Raw genomic sequence first — 21,175 nt, 5'->3', positions numbered from 1 at the left:
TGTTGGTGTTAATCCATCCTATTTTTAGTGTCTCCCTCATGCCTCTAGCCATGTGCCTGCGTCTTCATCAGTGAAACCTTATGATGTTGATGAATATTCGTTTAGTGGTAATTGTTGATCATTGCTATCGAGCCATCCGTCACCAAAGAACTCTGGGTGCGTGCGTGTATAAGCTTCAAATAATTGCAAGTTATTGGGCATTTTGCAACCATATTCAGATCAGAGGGAAGGAAACCAAATTGATTTCTGCAATTTTTTGGTTGAGGGTTGAAGACTTGGGAGTTATTTAGCGATTTGATGGTTCCCAACAATCTAATATTATATTATTTATTTTGTAGCTAATACTATATTATATATTCTTTCTTTTAGGAGTGAAAGATAATGATTCATTCCCATAAGCAACCCATATTAGACCTGCACCTACCCAAGCCAAAGCAGAGGTTTAGAATCTCTTCACCTTCCTAGCAAAAAGAAATGACTGGAACCCAAACAATGCAACGCAACCAATAAATTTTAGAGCTGGCCAAGAGTAAAGGATCGTTCCAGATCCAAATCCTCAGCCAGGAAGCAATTTGATCGAACACATCCATTGAAAATTGCTGGCTTTTACATGCCTCAAATGTTCTACGGGAATTGAAAATTCACCTTCCCATGCAATTCTGGTGGAGATTGTTACGCTGCAGGAAATGAATTGCCCACCTACCATGACTAATATGAACATCAGCTGCGACATGCAATCCACCTTCGAGGGAGCATGTACACTACGTCATATAGAACAATATATGCTCGTGGATATGAAATTAAATTCATGAAATGTGAGATCTTTTTAGCCAAAACTAAGAGGATTGGCGACGCACTGAAAAAATTTATGGCCGAACAAACACTACATTTCCTTCTCAATTAGTATCTTACAGGAAATAACCTCATCCAGCTAGCTTAAATATTTTTCAAATTCAGCAAAGATGGGAACCAAGTCACCAACAGCCATTAAAATGCTCACCAGTCGAAGAAACAAATCAAGGGAACTGTGTATCAGAAGTAGATCCAGACAGAGGAAACAAATGCACTAAACTGGAAAATTGAATTTGACATTTTCTTTGTTTTGGAGAAAAAAATATTATATTCATTTTCACCTTCCCCACAAACTGTGACAGACCTTTACAGCATTTCAAGGATCTGTAAACTCTATCCTGCCAATTTACATGGCATGCCCAATCTCGGTTTCAGCATACAGATTCTTTTGTACAAAAATGAAAAAAGTAAGTGCCTGTTCACGGATATTCGATTGATGCACACAATCAAGCAGCTATGTTTTTACCGCTTTGGGTGCAAGAATTACCGCTTTAGCCATGAGCCCACTCAACCTGCACAATATGTACATGCATTTTGCGCACTGTAATTCATCTGCTGATATGAAAGTTACCTTCAGCAGCAAACTGAATTGTGAATTGCTCGAGAGATCTGCATAAATTCTTTAGTCGTCATGCTTCTACTTCTGGATTCCTTTCTCTCCACTTTAATAAGTCACTCTTATTCATGAGGCATTAAACAAAATCATCTCATTCCTTCTCAGCAATGACAACAAAAACATCCTTGCAAGACCATTTACGCTGTACGCTTTTGTCTGGCGGATTGATAATGGCTTGCTCAGCATTTGCAAGACGGTAGCCGATTACAATTTCTTTCCTCTGTCTGGCACGCACCATTATTTCATAAAAATTCATCTCTTCCTCCTCATGAAGGTAAAGATCAGCCGGTCGTATCTGCAATTCATTTCCCTGTTCCAAAGGTGTTCAGGTGCATACATTACGATTGAGAATCATGAAAGAGAATATCAATAAAAAATGTGAACTAATTAGTGTTTAGCTATGGTGACTTAACAATCATAAGAAAGGCTGGCCTGGATGTTTTATTTGCTTTTCTTCGCAGGAAGTTGTGCTTGTTTTGTATGTTGGAACAAATAATGTGATTGATATACTGAGATTCCAAATTTTCTTTCTTTAACATGGTATTATAAATTAATTCCCAGTGTAAGCAACAAATGGGATTACTCAGCATAAGAATAATATATCAGAAATTGTTTCTGCATTGCAAATTGACACAAAACTTCATTAGCATTTTTGGAGGGATGCTAGTCTAATTGCTCGAAATTTATCAATCAAATGCCTTCACATGCTTTGGGTGGTTGTTCTCCTAGAGGTGTCATATCCTCCTTCCCATTTTTGAACTCCTAGAACATTTGGCTTTGTTAGCTTTGTCCGGCTGTCTGCTTTACCAGTCCAAAACATGACAAGTTAGATGCAAGGCCTAGAAACATCAATATTCTTTGGGATCCTGTGCAATAATATTTTATTGATGTTATTTTCCTTGAACTCATTAACAATTTGTTTGTGTCAACATTACTATTGTTTATATCTTTCACCCTTTGTTTTCTTCAGGCATGCAATTGGGGTTAGACTTCTTGATATCTGGTTAGTGGATTCAAGTTCTAATTCTTTGCCTACTCTTCTCTGTATCATATTTGATTCTTCATTATACTTTTCATGGAACAAGTTAGAAGTTCTCGTTAAACATTTTTGTGACAATGGAAATCAGGGTACTTATACAAGCTTAAACTCATGTATCCAAGAAGGTTGGTCTTCCTTGCAGCCAACAAATCTTCGAGGTTCATGGCAAGCCCCTCATCTTAAAGTGCCTTGGCAGACTTATAAGATGCCTGGTTAAGCAATCTTCACAACTATGTCATACTTCAAGTAGTTAGTTAGGGTTCCATGACTCCTTAAGAGCCTTCCTTAGGGGGCACTCGGTATATAGAAGACATGTAGCCCAAAAGGAGAAAAAAAAAAGCTTTGAAGGGTAATAGTTGGATCTTAAAGCTAAATCCAAAGGTGAGATAGCCCTGATCCTTTACAGCATTCATTCTTGATAAAACATCATCTAACACTTCTATATGTCATTTTAGCTTCTCTGCATACATTTCATTTAGTGTAGCCTGATTCTCAAGGTTAGCACCTCTTAGAAAGAAAGAAAAAGAAAGATCCAAAAGCATTAAAGCCTATTAAGTTAGAACTTGTGATTTGATGTTCTTATTTGACTACTATATTGGTAAATAAAGCAAAATCAAGTGTATTATCATTGCAAAACTCTTAAATTGGCGCAAATCTCACATAAGTAGGCATTTAAACCACGGCACAAAACGAAGCTAGTAATCAAGAATGCAACCCATATTGCATCCAAGAGCTAGAGAGTATGAAGATTAGGTACTTCTAGGAAATACATAAACATTTTCATTTATGAAAACCCTTTCATGAACTTTGTCATTTTAAAGGTCTTCCAATGTCTATATGATCTAGCATCTACTGAACATTTAGTTATACAGTTCCTTAACAAATACTGGGAAAATCTTCAGTGTCATGTAAAGCATCATCAAAGAACATGATTGTCAACTAAGCATGTGTGTTTGTTTGAGCCTGCATATGTATCTATTATAGATATCATTTAGACACAAAAGTTAAGTCCGAGTTACTGTAACTGGACCAGCAAATGTTTCAGTTTCATGCATCATGATGTTATATTGAGCTAGTCTTCTGGACATCAAAGTCATATTCATTTGAACTTTGAGAATGACAGCAACAAGAATAGATGTTTTCCCAATATCAGCAAGTAACTTTTTGCTAATATATTGAAATTATCTATTTAAAGAAAACTAAGCAATCTAGTTTTATCATAATATCATCCGAAAATGATTGTACCTCTTCAGCGAAAAGCTCTTCCAACACATCATTTATTTGCCGGTCTTCTGCAACCATTGCTAATGCCATGCTCACCAATTCATTTGATAAGACATAATCACTAATTTTTGACATGGACAATAAATTCTTCGTCCTAGGATCCAGAATTTCACTGATTATGACGGATTTATCAGATGCTTGCCGCATTTCTCCGATCCAAGAACCTTGGGAGAAACTTCCTCGGTGAACATGGGAGACCATAGCTTCCTTATAAGGAAGTCGTTTTGCCTATAACAAAATTTTCAAAGTATGTTTTTGTTGAAATTCAAGATTTAGATATCTAACTGCAGAATAATATCTGAGAAATTCTAGAGCTTTTTCCACAAAAAAACTAATGATATTAATGTACAGCAGCACACTTGCACTGGCAATCAAACTCTAAGCCAGACAAACTTTTGACAAAAATTCTATTTCTGAAATTCATCCACAAATATTCATAAACAACCGGTTCTATTTTATTGTAACCTCTTATACAACAAATACCATCAATACAATTGACTGCAATTATCTTTTTTTCTATTTCTTGTCTTATGGGAACAATATAACTTTTTTTAAAAAACTTTTGGAAACTAAGAAAGTAACATTAGCTAGATTGGTACAAACTTCACAGGCATGTGTACAGATTAATATAAATATGTCATGGGCGTTTATTTTTGCAACTTGAAGTTTTAGATATATAATCAAATATTAGAGGAAAAGACGAATGGGGAAGGATACAGAGATAGACTTACATATATATATATATACATGTATGCATATATGTATATATGCATGTATCAATGTATACAAGTCAATGCTTGGATGCTTACATTAAAAGAAGAATAAGGGGGGAGAGGGGAAGAGAGAGAAGTACACTATCTAACAAATAAAATAATAGAATAGCCCTGATATGAGTTTGCAATTTGTTTAAGTTATTCATTAGGTCTATTTCAGCTTACTGAAGATGTGATACGACCATAGTATGCCGTACCATACCGAATAGGACGGTACCGAGCGTACCGCACCGTATCGGTTTGGTACCGGTGACGTACTGACACTCGTTACGCCAGACACTATGCTAGTGTGGCATTGGTAGGACACTTAAATAGATAACCAACAGTGATGGTTTTACACTAAAACATGATGAGACTTCGCTTAAATTGTTCCATAACCAAGATCGCTTACGTTAAAAACATAATAAAACTTTGGATGAAGTGTTCAGCACTTGAAACAAAGAGTCTGTTGCATAACACTACAAAAAAGTACCAACTGTCAGCACTTTTTGCTAATGTCAGCAGGACACTAAGATGAATGTCCAGCTGTCTTGTGTCATCCAACCTTGTCCAAGTGTCTAAAAGTGCCAACTGCCAACACGTTCAGAAACCTTAAAATGGAGTGTCCAAGTAACATAACAAATGATAGTACCGCAGAAGAATCCCTGCTGATTCACATGGTCACACTCGAACATTTCTTGACTTAAGCACAGAACTGCAGAAACCAAACAAAATGGAAAGGGGCATATGAAGAAATCATGCATATTTTGCAAAGTGAACTGCTCGGAGAAAGGTATACCAATCGGAAGAAAACAACGTTACTTTATTATCCTTTGTAACATGCAGAGTGATGACAGAGCAGCCTTGAAGAAATATATTCACACAACAGATAATTCCCACTGAAAGCTAATAGAAATTCAATCGTGAACCTGAATATCTCTGATTAGCAGTAATGTTGCAAGAGATCTTGAATCAGCTTGAATTGCAGAGTCTTCCACAGATTCATCAGCCAAAATCAAAATCTGCATGATGTTTTTCGCAAATGAGATTAATTCAAATTGCAGCAATTCCACCTAAGACTTAAAATTAGCAGTTTAATGCACAAACTGATTCAAGTAATTTACAGAATCAAATGATTCTAGTGGGAGGCTCTCCAAGTGCCGGCGGATGACAGCATTTCCTTCACGGTTGACCAGAGTTATGTTTTCTAATCGACTGAAGTCCAGACCACCATCAATTAGCTTTTTTTCCCTCTCACTCTCAGCCACATCATTGAACATCCACAATTCTGATTCTGGTGCAAGAAAAGCATCCAATACCTGAAACAGTGTATTTTACGATTGAATTAATGCTGGAATTTGCTTTTGTACAACATCTTCGACCTTCAAGTAACCTGGAATAATTTATATTGTCATAACCGAGTCTATATTTAGCTGCAAGAAGAACCATGGAGTATAGTTCAAATCTGCTAATATATTGAAGCAACAGTAAAAAAACTTGAATAGAAAGTCAAAGTAATTTATTTTATTTTTAAACATTTTCAATTTTTTAACAATTTTTATTGTTGGTCTAAGGGAACTATTTGGACTAGGATAAGTGTATAAAGATATACCTTACGTATATATTGAGTTGTTGGAGGCCATAAAAAAGCAATAGATTTAATTTTACAAAGATTACATATTATTTATATCAGTTATGAGGCGTTCTGGATTTTTGTAATTCAGAAAAGCTTTTAGGGAAAATGAAGAACAGTCCAAATACAACCCAATAATTGGCATTACAATAGCAGAGACATTACCTTATCAGTATATCATGGAATTTAGTCAGCCCAAGGTTGATTTTGCCACATTTGTGTCAACTCATATGTTAAGAAGCTCAGATAGTTGAGTTCCCACTAGCAATGACCCAGAAAATCTACAAGTAGCAATTTCGCTAATGGCAGGAAAGACGCACTTTTGATTTTCAACAAGTGAAAATTGTATTTTTTAAAAAAGAATATGAGAACAAATTAAACAATCTCCAAGAGAACTTTTGGAAGATATGCCAACACATGGATAAAACTTCCTCTGTAAATCAAATGGGCTAAAAGGAACAGAAGAGAAGATAAACAATGGCAATAAAAGAACATACGATGAAAACACACAGAAATCTGCAATAAGAAAACTAGCTTGTCTTCAATGAATCTTACATAAGAAATGCAGAACATGTCAAATGCATTTTACAAAAGGTTATCACGGTCATTTATGCAAAGAATATATTATATTATGGGAGAATTTTGTTTTTGGTTGCTCAGAGGATCTACTATCTCTATGTAACCGAGTTTCTTTGTTGGTTGTTCTGAGTAGTCAGCAAAACAAGCCTCTTATCTGACACTGAATCAAAAGGTTTCCTGATCTAGGGTGAGCAAACTCCCAGGTAACCACTGAGACACCTATGACCACAGAATTCAAATAAACAACGTTGCAACTATCATATTGAATTCCTTATAATGTTACCATAATCATATCTTCCATATCTCGCCGCCAACCACAAAAAAGTATCCTTTCTGGAGACTTTGGAACAATAAAATCTTTGGGAAGATATCCTCTATGGACCTGCATAATTAATAAAAAGAGAGGGTATTAGGGGCTTCGAAGTAAGAACTCACCACTATCATGTCATCTATATCCCGTCGCCATCCACAAAGTAAAATCTTCTGGGGCTTTCTTGCGGGCCGGACAATGTCTATGTACACTTCATCTTTGACCTGAATGATAAAATTGATTATGCTTTTGTACGTTCTAGTAGTGGTACATTTTACGTATTTATAGTTTCAGTGGGATCAAATTGACAAGAATAAATTATAGAATGGACAAGCTAGGTTGCCCTCTGTTTATTTTTCTTTCTTAGTCAAATTTTATAATAGGTTTTAATTTTTTTTCTTGCAATCTTGGATCCCTATTGATACAAGAAATCCTTTTGGCATATGCATTCCTTAGGCATGTAGTTCAGGACCTCATTACGAACAAAGCAAAAAAAAAGTATGAGTGAAATTTAATTAGAAATTTAGAATGCAATTGTACCATTGAATGTAGGAGGAACACCTATTCCTGGTTCACTAGTTTTCAACAATCTTGGTTAGAAAATAAAGTGTGAAAACTTCTATACGCTAATATGGGTCGTAGAATCATAGAGTCAGAGTTACATTAAATATGTGCACATATAGATTGAGATTACGGTCGACGGAATCGTCCCGAACTGCCTGGTTTGGGGCGCACCGAGCCGTACCGGTAGTGGACCGAGACGATTCTGGCAACCAAACGAAAAACCAGGATGATGGAGGAGGAGAAGGAAAGAGGGGAAAGAGAGAGAGCAGGAGAGGAAGGGAAAGGAAGAGGGGAGGGAGAGAGAGGGTGGCGGAGGCCGGCGAAGGGCCAGGGAGAGGGAGAATTGGAGAGAGAAACAAAGTACTATCCCAACATAGGGGCCTGGCATAGAACAACATAGGGGCGTACCAACCTGTGCCGCCAGACAACCAGTCCGGGCTCCAGTTATGACATAGCAATCCTTGATTGAGATGAAATTTTGCACAACAAACCATTAACAATGCCTTGAAAAAAAGGATGAAGTAATGAGATCAGGTTAATTGGGGACAATGCCTTGAAAAAAAGGATGAAGTAATGCCTTGAAAAAAAAGTACTCCCAAGGATTTGTTCACAACCCTTGACTTAAGTGAATATCCTATCTTCAGAAAGAATAATATGGATTCAATAAAAACAATTAAAGGCAGAGGATTCAGCGCAGATGCATCTTGGCAGTGTTATATGTTTGTAATTTATAACTGAGTTATATTTTCATAAACCAATAATAAGCCAGCTTAATTAAATGAACTAGAATGTTGAGGCAGCAATAAGGGCCCATGAGCATATAAAGTTAGAAGCAAAGTCAAGGATATTGAGATGCATGCATGCGCTTATACTAGGAGAGAGTGTTGGAAACAAGTGCAGTGGAGGAAACTTAGGAGCCAACCAATCAAGACAGTTTGGACAAGTGCAGCAACAACACCTCCAGCCAGATGGGACCTCTTAATATAGGTTGAATCTCGATGGAGAACCACACCAACACATCGATGGGGTAGTCAAGAAAACTGCAATTCAAATGAACTGGTTGTAGATACTTGAACCATAGCCCATTGGGACTTTTAAAATGATGGTCGACACACTATAAATCTCAAATTCTACAATATAGTTTAAATGAATCCGGGTTAGAAACTTTGTTTCCACTTCATAGAGACTATTGTCATGCGGGCTTAGTGCTTTAGCGGGATAATATTTAGGGCCGGGAACCAGCGGGGAATAGACTGGTGCCTGATACCATTTTTCTTCTAAGGAATTTCCCATCATTTTAGCTTCCTTCTGCTTGATTGTGCATGCAGACTTCCAGGAGTCAAAATCCCAGCTAATCGAAGGCATGGCATTTGCAGAAGCAAGGTAATTATTCATATGCAATATAAGACCATCAGATGTATAGATAAAAGATGAACACATACAGAGCTTCACCTGTTTATATATTGTTACCCACTTGACAGTTCAACTATCCAACAATTCATTGCACAGTACCCCCTCGCCATGAGGGCCAGGTTGCCAATTTAGTTCCCATCACATCCAATAGAGAGTTAATGAGACAGTAACACCGAGTCAGATATTCAAGCACCCACCATAATGTCTTCTTCTCAAGTGATTTTTATATGTTCTACTGCTCTTTATCACGTCAATGGGATTGATATTGAATTTTTTTTTTTCACAAAGTAGTTAACTTATTTGTCCTCCCAATTTTAATACAGTGCATTCTCAACAGAGTATCCCACTTCCTAAGAATCTATTGCCCAAAAGCATAGCATGAGTAAAATGTTAAGGTGTCCTGAGAAATCTGCCATGACATCCTTTAAAAAAACCAAAAGTAGTAACAGATGAAAGTATGAATGAATGTATGTGCAGAATATAAAACCAAATGAATCAACTGCCATCACATGTTAGACCTGACATATGCTAGAAGCGCTGAATGCCTCCATATTATCATGTAATCATGGTCGGTCAGTGTGAAAAGAGAATTGCAATGCCATGTCACCATTTGCAACTTCAGTGGCCCATTACAGTGTGCATTTAGAGGAATCAAGCTAAATTTAATCGTGTCAAATAACAATTATAAAAATTAGTAATCTTCTGTTAACAGTTAAAAATAAACTAACCTGCCATAATATGTATACTTGTGATCTGTGAGGTAAGCATGTTGTGGATTAAATGCACAGGCAAGTACAATGATACTGTTACAGACTCGAAAAGTCGAAATGAAGGAAAATTAAGAAGCATAGATTAAGAGGTTAACTTAGAAGGAAATTAACATAGATTGCAAGGTGAACTTAACCATCTATAAAAGTTCTGCACACTAGGTGAATATTGCCAGACCTCCTAAACAATAACAACATTGAAAAGAACTGATTATGACTAAGTTAATAAACAATTAAGGTCCCAGGGTAGGATATTTTGAATATTAAGCCTATGCACAGATACATAATATTGGGAATCAAATGGATGAATGCAAGCATATGCAATAGCCTGATGAAGAGGCAATAATGTTATGCATTCCACAAGCTAGGGATTGTTACATAACCTAAACTCCAGCAAATTTTCTCGCAGAAAAAATTGAAAGAGTAGCTAATACGCAATCAAAGATGACTTGAAACATTTCTACAAAGTATTGATTATCTAAAAAAGAAAAGGAATTCACCATGGGCAATGTAGTTGGGGCATAACTATCATCATCTTCTGCAATTACAAGTATTTCATCACCCTCCTGAAGAACATAGGAATCATCAGGATTCAAAATGATCTTTCCTCCAGAAGATGCCACTTTTATTCCACAAGGTATGGCATCAGGAAAGCTGATCAATACATCCTCAAATTGCATTTCATCCAACTGGGGCCATCTTTTGATGTAAAACTCACAGTTTTCAAACCCAAGGATATCTTCCCAGATCTGTCAAAACCTATTAAATGATTAGGCTAGGGAAAATAAAAAGAATCAACCAAAAACAAAATGATATCTTTTGTTCATAAAAGTAAAACAAATCTGACCTAAAAACTACACTTGTGATTAGATCACTATATATTAATTTCAATATGAAGACTCGATTCATTTGTTTCACCTTGTATGGGCCCATTTTTTCATTGCCTTAATTGAGAAAGGCAAAGAGGTACATCAATGTTACATCTCAGATAGACAAAAAACTACGATGTTTACAAGCACATGAAATGTTGTTAATAATTACCAAGCAAGATAATGACCTCTTGAAAATGAACATGGCAAAAGTTCTCTTCTTCACTTCTAAAATCTGAAAGCACACTACTACTTTTGCAATTTCTAACTCACGAGAAGTATCCACAAAAAGGTATGTAAGAGAACACTATATTGATATTTAGCTTCGCAACAAACAATCCAATCCAGATGCCTACACTTGTAAGCTAAACGTTCAAGTTAGAATAGCAACTGCGAACAGCATTATTATGCAAGTCGGACTCCTATGATGGCAAAAGAAGGCAAAGAAGAAACTAACAATGCGAGAAATACAACTCAATAAATCAGGTTCTGAATATTTGGTGAGCACGAGAAGGCAGGAAAAAAAAACAAAACCTTCCTTAAAAGGAGACCAAGGAAAGCAAGAAAAGAGCAAGAGAGCATCCTGGAATCCAAAACATCCCTAACCTAAGCTCAATCGAAAAAGTGAGTATAAACTGGAAGGTAGATCAGCAAACTCAAGGGGATGACTGCATCCAAAGGATGCATTAGGTAAGCAAGAAAACCGCCCAACTATGCAAGGCAATCCAACCAAAATAAAAAACACAAATGAAGTTTCATGTCAACAAAAGACAGGAAAAAAACAACTATGTTACATTATCTGAAATTGACCTGAGCAAGACCTGGTTGTCGAGCACACTGTATCATAAGGCGACCAATCACATCATGAGCAACAACAGTTTCAACAAGATCTCCACCAACTAGTTTAACTAGGACTTCATTATCAAGATCGCTCAATTCTACGACTATATGTCCACTTAATCCTTCTTTAACTCCAGTCAAGCTTAAAACAGTTCGCAATGCCCGTGCGTCACTCTGTAATCATCAGGTGCAAAAGTGATAAGTAACTCTTCAGACATAAATTTCACAATGGTCAGTGGAATCATCTCGAACTGCCCGGTTTGGGGCGTATCGGAGGCGAACGGGAAGGGTTCCGGCAACCGAAACGAGAAACCAACAATAAAGGGGGAGGAGAAGGAAAGAGAGAATAAGAGAGAGAGCGGGGGAGGGAGGAGGAGGGAGGAAGAGGGAGAGGAAAGCAGAGAGAGAGGTGGAGGCCGGCTGGCCTCCGGTTTCTCTATTTCGTTCAAAACAGGGGTCTCAATGGGGGTCCCTTTTTAATTTTGACTTCATTTAAAAATCTCGAAATTAAAAAATGGCCCCTCCCCCCTGTTTCGAACGAAATAGGGAAACCGGAGGCGGAGCCCCTCCTCCGTGCGGCTCGCCGGCCTCCGCCACTCTCCTCTCTCCCCCTTCTCTCTCTCTTCTTCTTTCCCGTCCTCCCTCTCCCCTGCCCCCTCTACTGTGTCAGTATTGGCCCGGCACGGAACGGCACAGGGGCATACCAACCTGTGCCGCCGGGCAACCGGTCCGGGCCCCGGTTCCGGCACAATAGTCCTTGGCCAAAACAATACCTGGTCTGCATTTCCATCTTCAGCTAAGACCACCACTGCACGAGCCTTCGAAACAGAAACCTATTTAATAATAGACACTTGATTCAGCAAATAAATTTGCATAGCAGAAAATGAAAATCATTAATCAGCATCATAAATTTCAACTAAGTATAGTCATATTGTTTTAAAGGAAAAAATTTTCATCAACTATTGAAATTGACGATAGAAATTGAGGTCAAGACTTCAAGAAAATAGGTAGACCTTTTTCAGATCTGCAAGAATTAGAGGACTTCCACTTCTGCATATGACAGATGTTCCCTTAAAGTCAAACTCCATTTTGGAAATATCTAGTTCCATTTCCTCCTTGTCCCTCTCAGCCATCACCACTACAGTGCCACCACCCAAACTCTCATTGGCTATTGCAAGTTGATTCAGTAAAGAACCCTGCTCTCCCATTAGAAGCATTAAATTATGAAAATAGCAATGTTAGCAGATATACATACAAATGCCATCTACTAATAATTTTACTTACAGCTTTAGCACAAAAAATCAACTATCAAATGCCATATGCATGCCTTGTGCATAGGCTTTAAATAAAAATTGAAGAGATCCAAATCATGACATTTCCCATCTTTTAAGAAGAAAGATGTGAAAATCTTAAACTATCGTTCTTGGAAAATAGCTATATAGTCATCTGTAACAACCACATGCAGGGGCAAAATCTCAGTGCCAGAGAGAAGCAAAAAGCATGTTATCAGAAATATTTTGGTAGATTGTAAAGTAAAAGATTTGGTGGGTCGGACTGCTGATTAACAATCATTTCATGTAGGTTTCTGGACACGGTGCATGGTTCCTGAATAATAGAGATCATAAAATGAAGTAAATGACACTGCAAAAGATTCCATATTAATAAACATATAGATACAAAATCATATAGACACTTGTCAATAAATAAGTAGATCACCTATAAATGTAAACACTGATTCTAAAAAAACTACTAACAGGTAGGGGTAAAAAGATGCTGTTGCTGTATTTGAAATTTTCAAATAGGTGATTTTGTCCAAAAAATTGCAGTATTAGTTTCAATTCAATAATGTTACTTAGTCCAAAAATCTACATCCTGTTTTAACAATCATTTTATCTTTATAATTTTTCTGCATTCAAAATATTTTTCTGCAAATTTATATCCCAGCCTAACAGTATAATCTTTTGATAACAGTATAATCTTTTGAAAGGATTTTTACTAGAATAATGGTTATCAAAGATTGCTTGTTAAGCATAAAAGGTTCCTTCAAAAAGATGCATTGGCCTAAAGACAACTAGTCTACTTTAATTCACCTACATTCAGGGCTGAATTTAGCCAGGAGGCCCAGGATGGTGTCATGTATGGGTAAAGCAGAGCCAATAAAACTGCCAAACTTCTTTAAAGTAACTAAAGAGCCTTACTTCGCTCTAGAAACAGAACAGAAGGAAAGCAGTGAGGAAATATGAGAATAAATCCTCTATTATAAATTAAAATCCATATAAGCCATCTCACTTTAAAAACAGGACAGAAAGGATAGTGAAAGGGGTACACGTGAATGAAAAAGAACCTTTATTTGCTGATTAATTCATTTATTATTACATTTATGTGGAGATTGAGGGGTCCTCAATTGGGTGAAAAATTTATGGTTCATCGAAGGGTTAGAAATCAGGAGAGGAGAATTAACAAAAGCAAGATGTAGAAAAAGGAATTACAAGCTTCATTAGCTGAGGATGTCGACTTGCTGAGGTTTGGATTTTAGAAAGCACAGATGGCATCATAATTAATGATCCAAATGGCTTGGGCAAGGTGCATCAGTTATGGTCATGGTTTTCCTAAAATCTGTGAGAGAAAGAAGAGGAGTGATGTTTGATTGGTTAGCTACTTCCTAATATCATCAAACAAAGCATGCATAATAGTTTTGCTCCCAGATTCTTGACAGTATTCAAGCATTTGGTTCTCATCATGCAGATGCTGAGCTGAACTTCATGATGCAAGGAACATGTAGTTTACCAGACGTTTTTGACAAAAAAAAAAGAAGTTGAAATTAGAAAAAATCACTCACATCAATGATTTTTCTCATCCACGGGAACCCTGAACTACTGCCTCTCTCTCTCTCTCTGTGTGTGTGTGTGTGTGCATGTGTGAGCGTGCCTGATTTCTAGTGAACTTTCTTGTTTCAGAATGCTGGTATCTTGTTTAAGAACTAGTAAGATTGCTGTTAACATTGCTCACAACAAGAATGTCATAAATTTTTTTGGCTCTCAGAGTTATTTAAACTCCACAGAAAATGAAACAGTGTTAATGTATGATGTTTCAGAGAACTGCCGGTAGTATTTAGTACTCACAAAAGAAGGGAAAATAACTATATAAAAGATGCAAGAAAAGTAAAATCTAAATTTACCAATTTATCACTCCAGCCAAGGATTAGTGTGTGATTTTTCTCTATGACTTTACTTCTGCCCTTCCTCAAAGAATCAAACTTCTCAGAGATCGTGTCAGAGACAAGCCCAAGCATCATGGCAAATATTAACATTCCACCAAAACTGATAGAAACTGAAACTAACTTGGGGCCAATACCAACTGAATTTGCATGATTGCCTGAATCGGCAACATAAGTCCAAGATAACCACAGACAGTCTGCTAAGCTATCATCTGTCACACCAAAGAGTGCCAGACCACCAAGACATATAAGAAGAAAAGTTGCAAGAAATAAAGCCAACGGCTTAGCATATGGTTGCACTGACAAAAATACATCGACTCGGTATGCCAACTCCTTGCTAAGAGAAACCGCCTCAGTATCTGCTGGCATCCTTAGCCTTGAAATGTTGTCAATGTGTTTAAAAGTAATGAGTGCAATGGACAGCACAGCAAGTGAAAAGAACAGAGCAGAATTTTTTAGTTTCCTATTTAGTATATGATCACCCTCTTGTGATACAATATTGCTGCTTTCCAATGGAGGAAATATATCACATGCCTGTAGTCTTGCATTGAGCATGGACAGCTGGTCCTGTAAAACAAAAACATATCAAGTAAAAACTATCTGTGAATAGACCAAATGACATTTTCGCATCTATATATTTTTTTCTCATACTGGATAACAATCAGGTGTAAGAATGGCATCTCTGGAAGTTACCTAAATAAATTTTATAAAAAAAATTAGCTTCCCTTCCCTTTTCCTGTGGGAAAATGATTCATGAAAACATGCAAGCACAAGAATGATTCCATTTATAGTATTGAATAAAAGCCATTTAAGTACATCAAAAATTCATAATGCATTTGTTCAAAAAATTATAGATGATTCCTTTGCTCAGTTGAATGGCTGCAAAGCCTTCATTTTACTGTCAATTTGAACTCTCTATTGGAAAATTTTGAGGATGAACAGATTAAGCTGAATTCAGATGGCTCTCTCTAGTTATTGCTTCAGGATGGTGGGTTTTGATAGGACCATAAAAGTGATATTGTTTTTAAGTTTGGTGCCTCCTCTCCACAACATATTCATAAGTTAAAAGAAGCACTTGCTGATCCAAAGTAATGCTCTTTGCCAGGCATTTCTAGTTCTTGCATACAATCGGAGTTTTTCTTTTCTTTCTTTCTTTCTTTTTTTGTTTTTTTGAGTATAATGGTGAAAGCATTAGAACAACCAAAATCAAATACTTGGAAACCAACACCGTCAAGATTTGAATCTAGAAACACCCCCTTGCATGGAGGAGGTGTACCAGTTTGCTTGCATAAGTTTGGAGATGAACTTGAGCATTCCATGGAATACATAGGCCAAAGTATAAGTCCATGTAAGATGCTGAGTGCAAACTATCTCAAATATGGTAATTGATTTATGGAATGCATAGGTTCCAAATCAGTCATATTTGGAGAGAGGAAAACAAATCTATATGTAAGGGCTCGTTTGGTTCGCGGGAAGTATTTTCCCTCCTAGGAATATGATTCCTGGGAATCAGATTCCTAGGAAGAGGATACCTAGGAAAGTACTTTTGGCATGTTTGGTTAACCATGGGAAAGTGACAAATTTCCAAAGTGCTTTTGTTTGGTTGACCATCCACTTTCCTAGGAAAGTTATGTATAATTCCTATTATGCCCTTAATAAAAATTAGGTCTTTAATGCCTCTTTAATGCTTCTTTAATGCTGAAGGGTCTTTTTGGGAAAAAATAAAAAAGGAGTGATTCCCACCTCATGGGAAAGTAACTTTCCCATGTTTCTCATGGGAAAGACTTTCCCATGAAATGTGGGAATCATATTCCCATGGGAATACAACTTTCCCATCTCTCTCCTTTGAAAACTCCAACCAAACAAGAGGCATTTCATTACTTTCCCGTTGACCACACTTTCCCACCTCTTTTTCCTGCGAACCAAACGAGCCCTAAGGTTTGCCGTCTCGGTATCAGATCCCGTACTAGTACCATTCTATTACAATATCAATATGCGGTACAGTATGAGATGGCGGAACATACTGGTACACCGGTATGGTACAATACACTCGGTACGTACATTGCTGACTGGTTCGGCAAACCTTGTACGTATATTTTCTTGCAGGCAACTACTACGCCTGCTGTGGATTTGAAATATCATATGGTTCAACCCCCATTTTCCAACATAACAATTAAGCTGAAGGAAATCCTGGATGAGGTTAATGACATTGTATATACTGGCTTTAAGGAGGGTTGTGTTTATCCTTTTTAGCATCACTAATCTTTTAAGTTATTTTTTTTGAATAAATTGTATTTATAACTGAATGATTGATGTTCCACATATTTGCACTTAGACTACAACCATCTAAAGTGGGGGAGAGAAAACCAGGACTTTGGTTTTCCAGAATGTAAGAGCCATGGCAACAATCTAGAGGCCAGAAAGTGAAGCTAATTATTGGTATAGCCAATTCCATATCAAATCATCATGGAAAGGGAAATGTAAGTACATTCAAGTTCACAACAACACAACAATATATTTATGCAATAAAAACATCAAGATTTCTCATTCCTTGATATCCATCTAAGCCATGAGGATCCATCATGCCATATCTATTTCAGTTGTTATGGCAATTAATCGCATTTGATAAACTAGACATAAGGAACATAGCCAGCAGATGTTGTTACTTTACCTGCAAAACTATAAGTTGGTTATGTAATGAAAAGTTTTTGTGAAGGAGAGAAGTGAAGCAGGTGACGATAATCTGCAAGAAACCAGGTTGCATGTAAAACAACATAAATATAATTTGTAAATACTGCAGTTAACATATATTTGGCAAATGATGAAAATAATATGTTTCAACGTAGTTAGGAGATTAATCAATCCAACATAATTCACTCTCCACAAGATCACAGAAAACTTATCATGAGTTGAACCACAGTTTCGACTACACTGAATATTCAATAAATTCTGCAACATGCACAAAATTCTGCAGATAAATTTAAGAAAAAAGGAGCAAATTTCAGGTCATGTTATTGAATCATAAAGTCAAGTAGATGATTAATCAGTCAAGTGGGAAAATAGAAAACTAAGCATTAGCAAATTCGGTACAAATTCTGCAGAACTTTAAAAAACCAGAAAAGTGGCAATTTTTGTTCAAACTGCCAATGTTTTAGCTTCATGATCGAACAACAGCTGTGCCATGCATTAGATTTTGCCGCAAATAAGAAACAAAAATATTACCAATGAATTCCCCACGTCCCAAGAAATCTGACAGCACAGATCAAATTTCTCGGTCCTTAATAGATAATAAATCCAGGAAAGACAAAGACTCCGTTTTTACCTCTTTCCGGATGGTAAATAGTGTATCTACCCCAATGATACTATTGTTCCGGACCATTATGAACAAAGATCCGGGTGAAATATGCACTTCTTCGAGAATGAAAAAAAACAACAAATATATATATATATATATATATATATATATATATATATATATATATATATAACAAAACATAAGAAAACAATTGGCAAGAACTAGAAAAGGAGTTGATGGTTAAAAAGATCAATTTGCACGAAATTTCTTCTACTAACCGCCACGGAAACCGCCATGGGCCACCGAAACCTGACCCTGCCGTCGAAGAAGACCCCGGCGCCCTTCCTGACCGCCGGCTTATAATCCCGGGCGGCCTGGGGGCCGTCCGTTCTTGCCGTCTTGTCTGGCGTCGGCGCATCGAAGCAGACCTTCCGGCGGACCCCGGCGTACCTGGAATCCCTCCGGCGGATCGACGACGGAAGCGGCGGCGAGGAGGTGGTGGTGACGGCGCCTCCGCCGGCGGCGGCCGGGAGGGAGGAGAAGGTGGAGCCAGGGGCCGCGCGCTGCGACCTGGGCTCGCGGAGGAAGGGCTTGGAGGCCCTGCTGGTCGAGGGGAAGACGGAGGGCCTTCTAGGGTTTAGGGTTCGGGCGGAGGGGGCGGTGTGGACGAAGGGGGCCGAGGGGAAGAACCAGTCCCGGTGGACGGGCGGAGGGGACGGCTCCGAGTCCAGGGACATTTTGGGAATAATCCAACACACGAGGGGCGTTCTGGGAGTACACAGAATTCGCGATAAACATGTCGCGAGATCTAGCGACGGGGATGTAGAAAATATGACACAATTAGCTGTACCAAGATCGAGAATTTATTTTATTTAATTGAATATATAATTCATAATATAACGCTCAATTATTAACTAGTTAATAGTCAACGTCATGAAACCTATTAAAATTTTCCTAAATGTATATTTAACTTTTTTTTTTTTTTTTAACATCGGCTGTTCACATTAATTTTACATGAGCACAACCAGTAGTGTTAAAAAAAAGACAACTCAGTAGAGTAGGAACAATAGAACTTTGAGTCCAAAAAAACTCTCCAAAGTGATAAGCAGCAAAGAAGACGACTCAATCAACAACCTTATTCGCCTCTCGGCGAACCTGTATAGCCTGAAAGACATCACACTTCCTTACCAACCATCGTATGTCGCCTAAAAGTGGGTGTTCTGATCTCCTTCTCCACTTGTCTAGTATCTATCCAATCACCACAGCTGAATTCTTCTTATGTTCCTAGCCCCCAATACATGTCTCGCATAGGAAATATCCTCCCACATAGCTCAGAGCTCCGCCCAAATGGCGGATGCTCCGAAGGAATGTCGCCTCCTTTATCGATCGCTAAGTTCCCCAAAGCACACCATATATGATATATATATTATAAACTAGGATATCATTGGAACTCTTTTTATAAAAAATCTAACTTATTTTGTCTGTGAATGCCAATGATTCCCTGAAAATAAATTTAGTTTGAACCAAATGTTTGATTTCAAATGTATCATTAGTTGTCTCTTCTGTCCTAAGCTCTTTTTTTTCTTTAATTTATATAATTTATATGTGGATTTAGATCTGCAGGAGAGAGAGCTCCATCAAGGTTGTGAGATAGGATCATGAAGCGCCTAAGATAGCGTTTATGGAGAAGGCCCGTTTTGTTTAAAATCAGAGCTAGCTGTTTACATGATTATAACATGTTAATCGAATTCGGTATAATTTCACTTTTAAAAATTCATCTATTAATAGTCTTTTAATGGCCATTATAAAGAAGAAGAAATTAGGTAATAGTGCTGCCGCATGAAACCATCTCTTCGTATTTGAGCGTGGTCGTTAGACTGGTAATAAAAAGCATATTATTATGTGCGGATGCCCGCATATATATTTCTGTGAGGATTTGCCTCCGCATGAACGTTATATGCGGAGTCCGCACGTGGTTGGCTATTTATCGCAGGCGCACGCGCTATATGTGAATATATAATAGTGTACGTGAGGACCAGCCCATAAAATTTTTATGCGGAAAGAAAAACCGCAGAGAAAAAATATGGGGACATTCGCACATGGGATTAGTCTCGTCCAGAAACATGCATAAAATTTCTATGCGGTAAGAAGAATCGCGTAGAAAAGTATACGGGGGAATCTGCACGCGCTGCTTGCCTCTATATGAATAGCCACGTGTACAAGCTCCGCATTTGAAGTTTATGCGGAATAAACTTTGCATAGAAATGTAATAATGTATAGACGAAAATGACGATGATGCCCGTCTTCTGTTCGATTAAATGCTCGAAAAAAAAATATAGATGAAGATGATGATGATGTTGAGACGAGCTCTCATTAGTTAATGGGTGTAGACTCTAGAGCTAGCGGTGGCGCTGCCGTAACGTAGGCACAACTCGATTCTACCTGTGACCAACTCAATTTGGTTTTGGAAAAAAAAGTACAACGCCACCGTGGCGCAAAACAAGTCACTCGATTGTCTTCCACTAGGCATTTTGCTCCCCCAAATGGCACATACTGCATATTGGAGAGGGGGTGAGCTACCGATTAGGTCGCCTCATTTGTTCTCTCGGCATGATTTCATTTCTCCGCCATTGTGTCATTTTCTTTCCATTGATTCAACTGGTTGTGTTCGTGCAAGATTAATGTAAGCAGCCGATGTACCAAAAAAAATGGCACACTTCATGATACTAGTTCAAATGGAGCAGTGAGAATACATCACTCCAACTGAATGATTTTTTCAGTGATATTTTTGAGTTACTTAATTTTTTTATAAAAAAGAAAGAAGCAGACCTAGATCTGAATCAGCTTTTTTTTTTCCTTTTTTTTTTGAGGGGTTGGAGTTTGGGACCTTGCTCAATTTACTTGCTAAGTGATTGTAACATATGCTAATTCTAGTTTTTCTTTAGCATAATTGCTAAATTAATTGTAACCTAGCTAAAAAGAGAGCATTTAATATGGGCTTGCAAGCATCTTCTTCTTGTTGAGGAAACAAGATTTAATGGATCAGGTCTGGGAAGAAAGGCCCAAATAAGAGAGATGAATTAGTAAAATTGGTCGGATTTGAAGAACTTAAACTATATAGAGGTTGAGCGCAGAAGCAAGAGTG

The 21,175-nt window shown here is 37.6% G+C and overlaps 1 protein-coding gene across 10 annotated transcripts; it reads right to left on the bottom strand.

Moving 5' to 3' along the window:
- Positions 1 to 1,091: 1,091 nt before the first annotated feature.
- On the bottom strand, positions 1,092 to 18,881 carry LOC103706118 (putative ion channel CASTOR). 10 transcript variants are annotated; one of them, XR_015974859.2, is made up of 12 exons: positions 18,309 to 18,881; positions 17,407 to 17,478; positions 14,697 to 15,302; positions 12,532 to 12,714; positions 12,292 to 12,351; positions 11,489 to 11,692; positions 10,310 to 10,558; positions 7,039 to 7,137; positions 5,668 to 5,862; positions 5,343 to 5,565; positions 3,753 to 4,019; positions 1,092 to 1,778 (listed from the first exon to the last, which is right to left on the bottom strand). XR_015974859.2 is itself a non-coding variant. In XM_039114280.3 (12 exons), exons 1-12 carry the CDS (start codon positions 18,765 to 18,767, stop codon positions 1,560 to 1,562), a joined length of 2,706 nt encoding a protein of 901 aa, XP_038970208.2. In that variant the 5' UTR covers positions 18,768 to 18,881; the 3' UTR covers positions 1,092 to 1,559. The 10 variants fall into 10 exon arrangements, 9 of the variants coding, with proteins under 9 accessions (XP_038970208.2, XP_038970206.2, XP_038970211.2 ...); XM_039114280.3 differs by lacking the exon at positions 7,039 to 7,137 and adding an exon at positions 7,191 to 7,289 and having other exon boundaries at positions 5,473 to 5,565; XM_039114278.3 differs by having other exon boundaries at positions 5,473 to 5,565.
- Positions 18,882 to 21,175: the final 2,294 nt, after the last annotated feature.

This window comes from Phoenix dactylifera, chromosome 2 (genome assembly GCF_051530095.1).
Source record: "Phoenix dactylifera cultivar Ajwa chromosome 2, Ajwa_hap1_PhDact_Kaust_v1.1, whole genome shotgun sequence".
NCBI classification, from domain to species: domain Eukaryota; kingdom Viridiplantae; phylum Streptophyta; class Magnoliopsida; order Arecales; family Arecaceae; genus Phoenix; species Phoenix dactylifera.
This window is presented reverse-complemented; position numbering and strand designations above follow the sequence as displayed.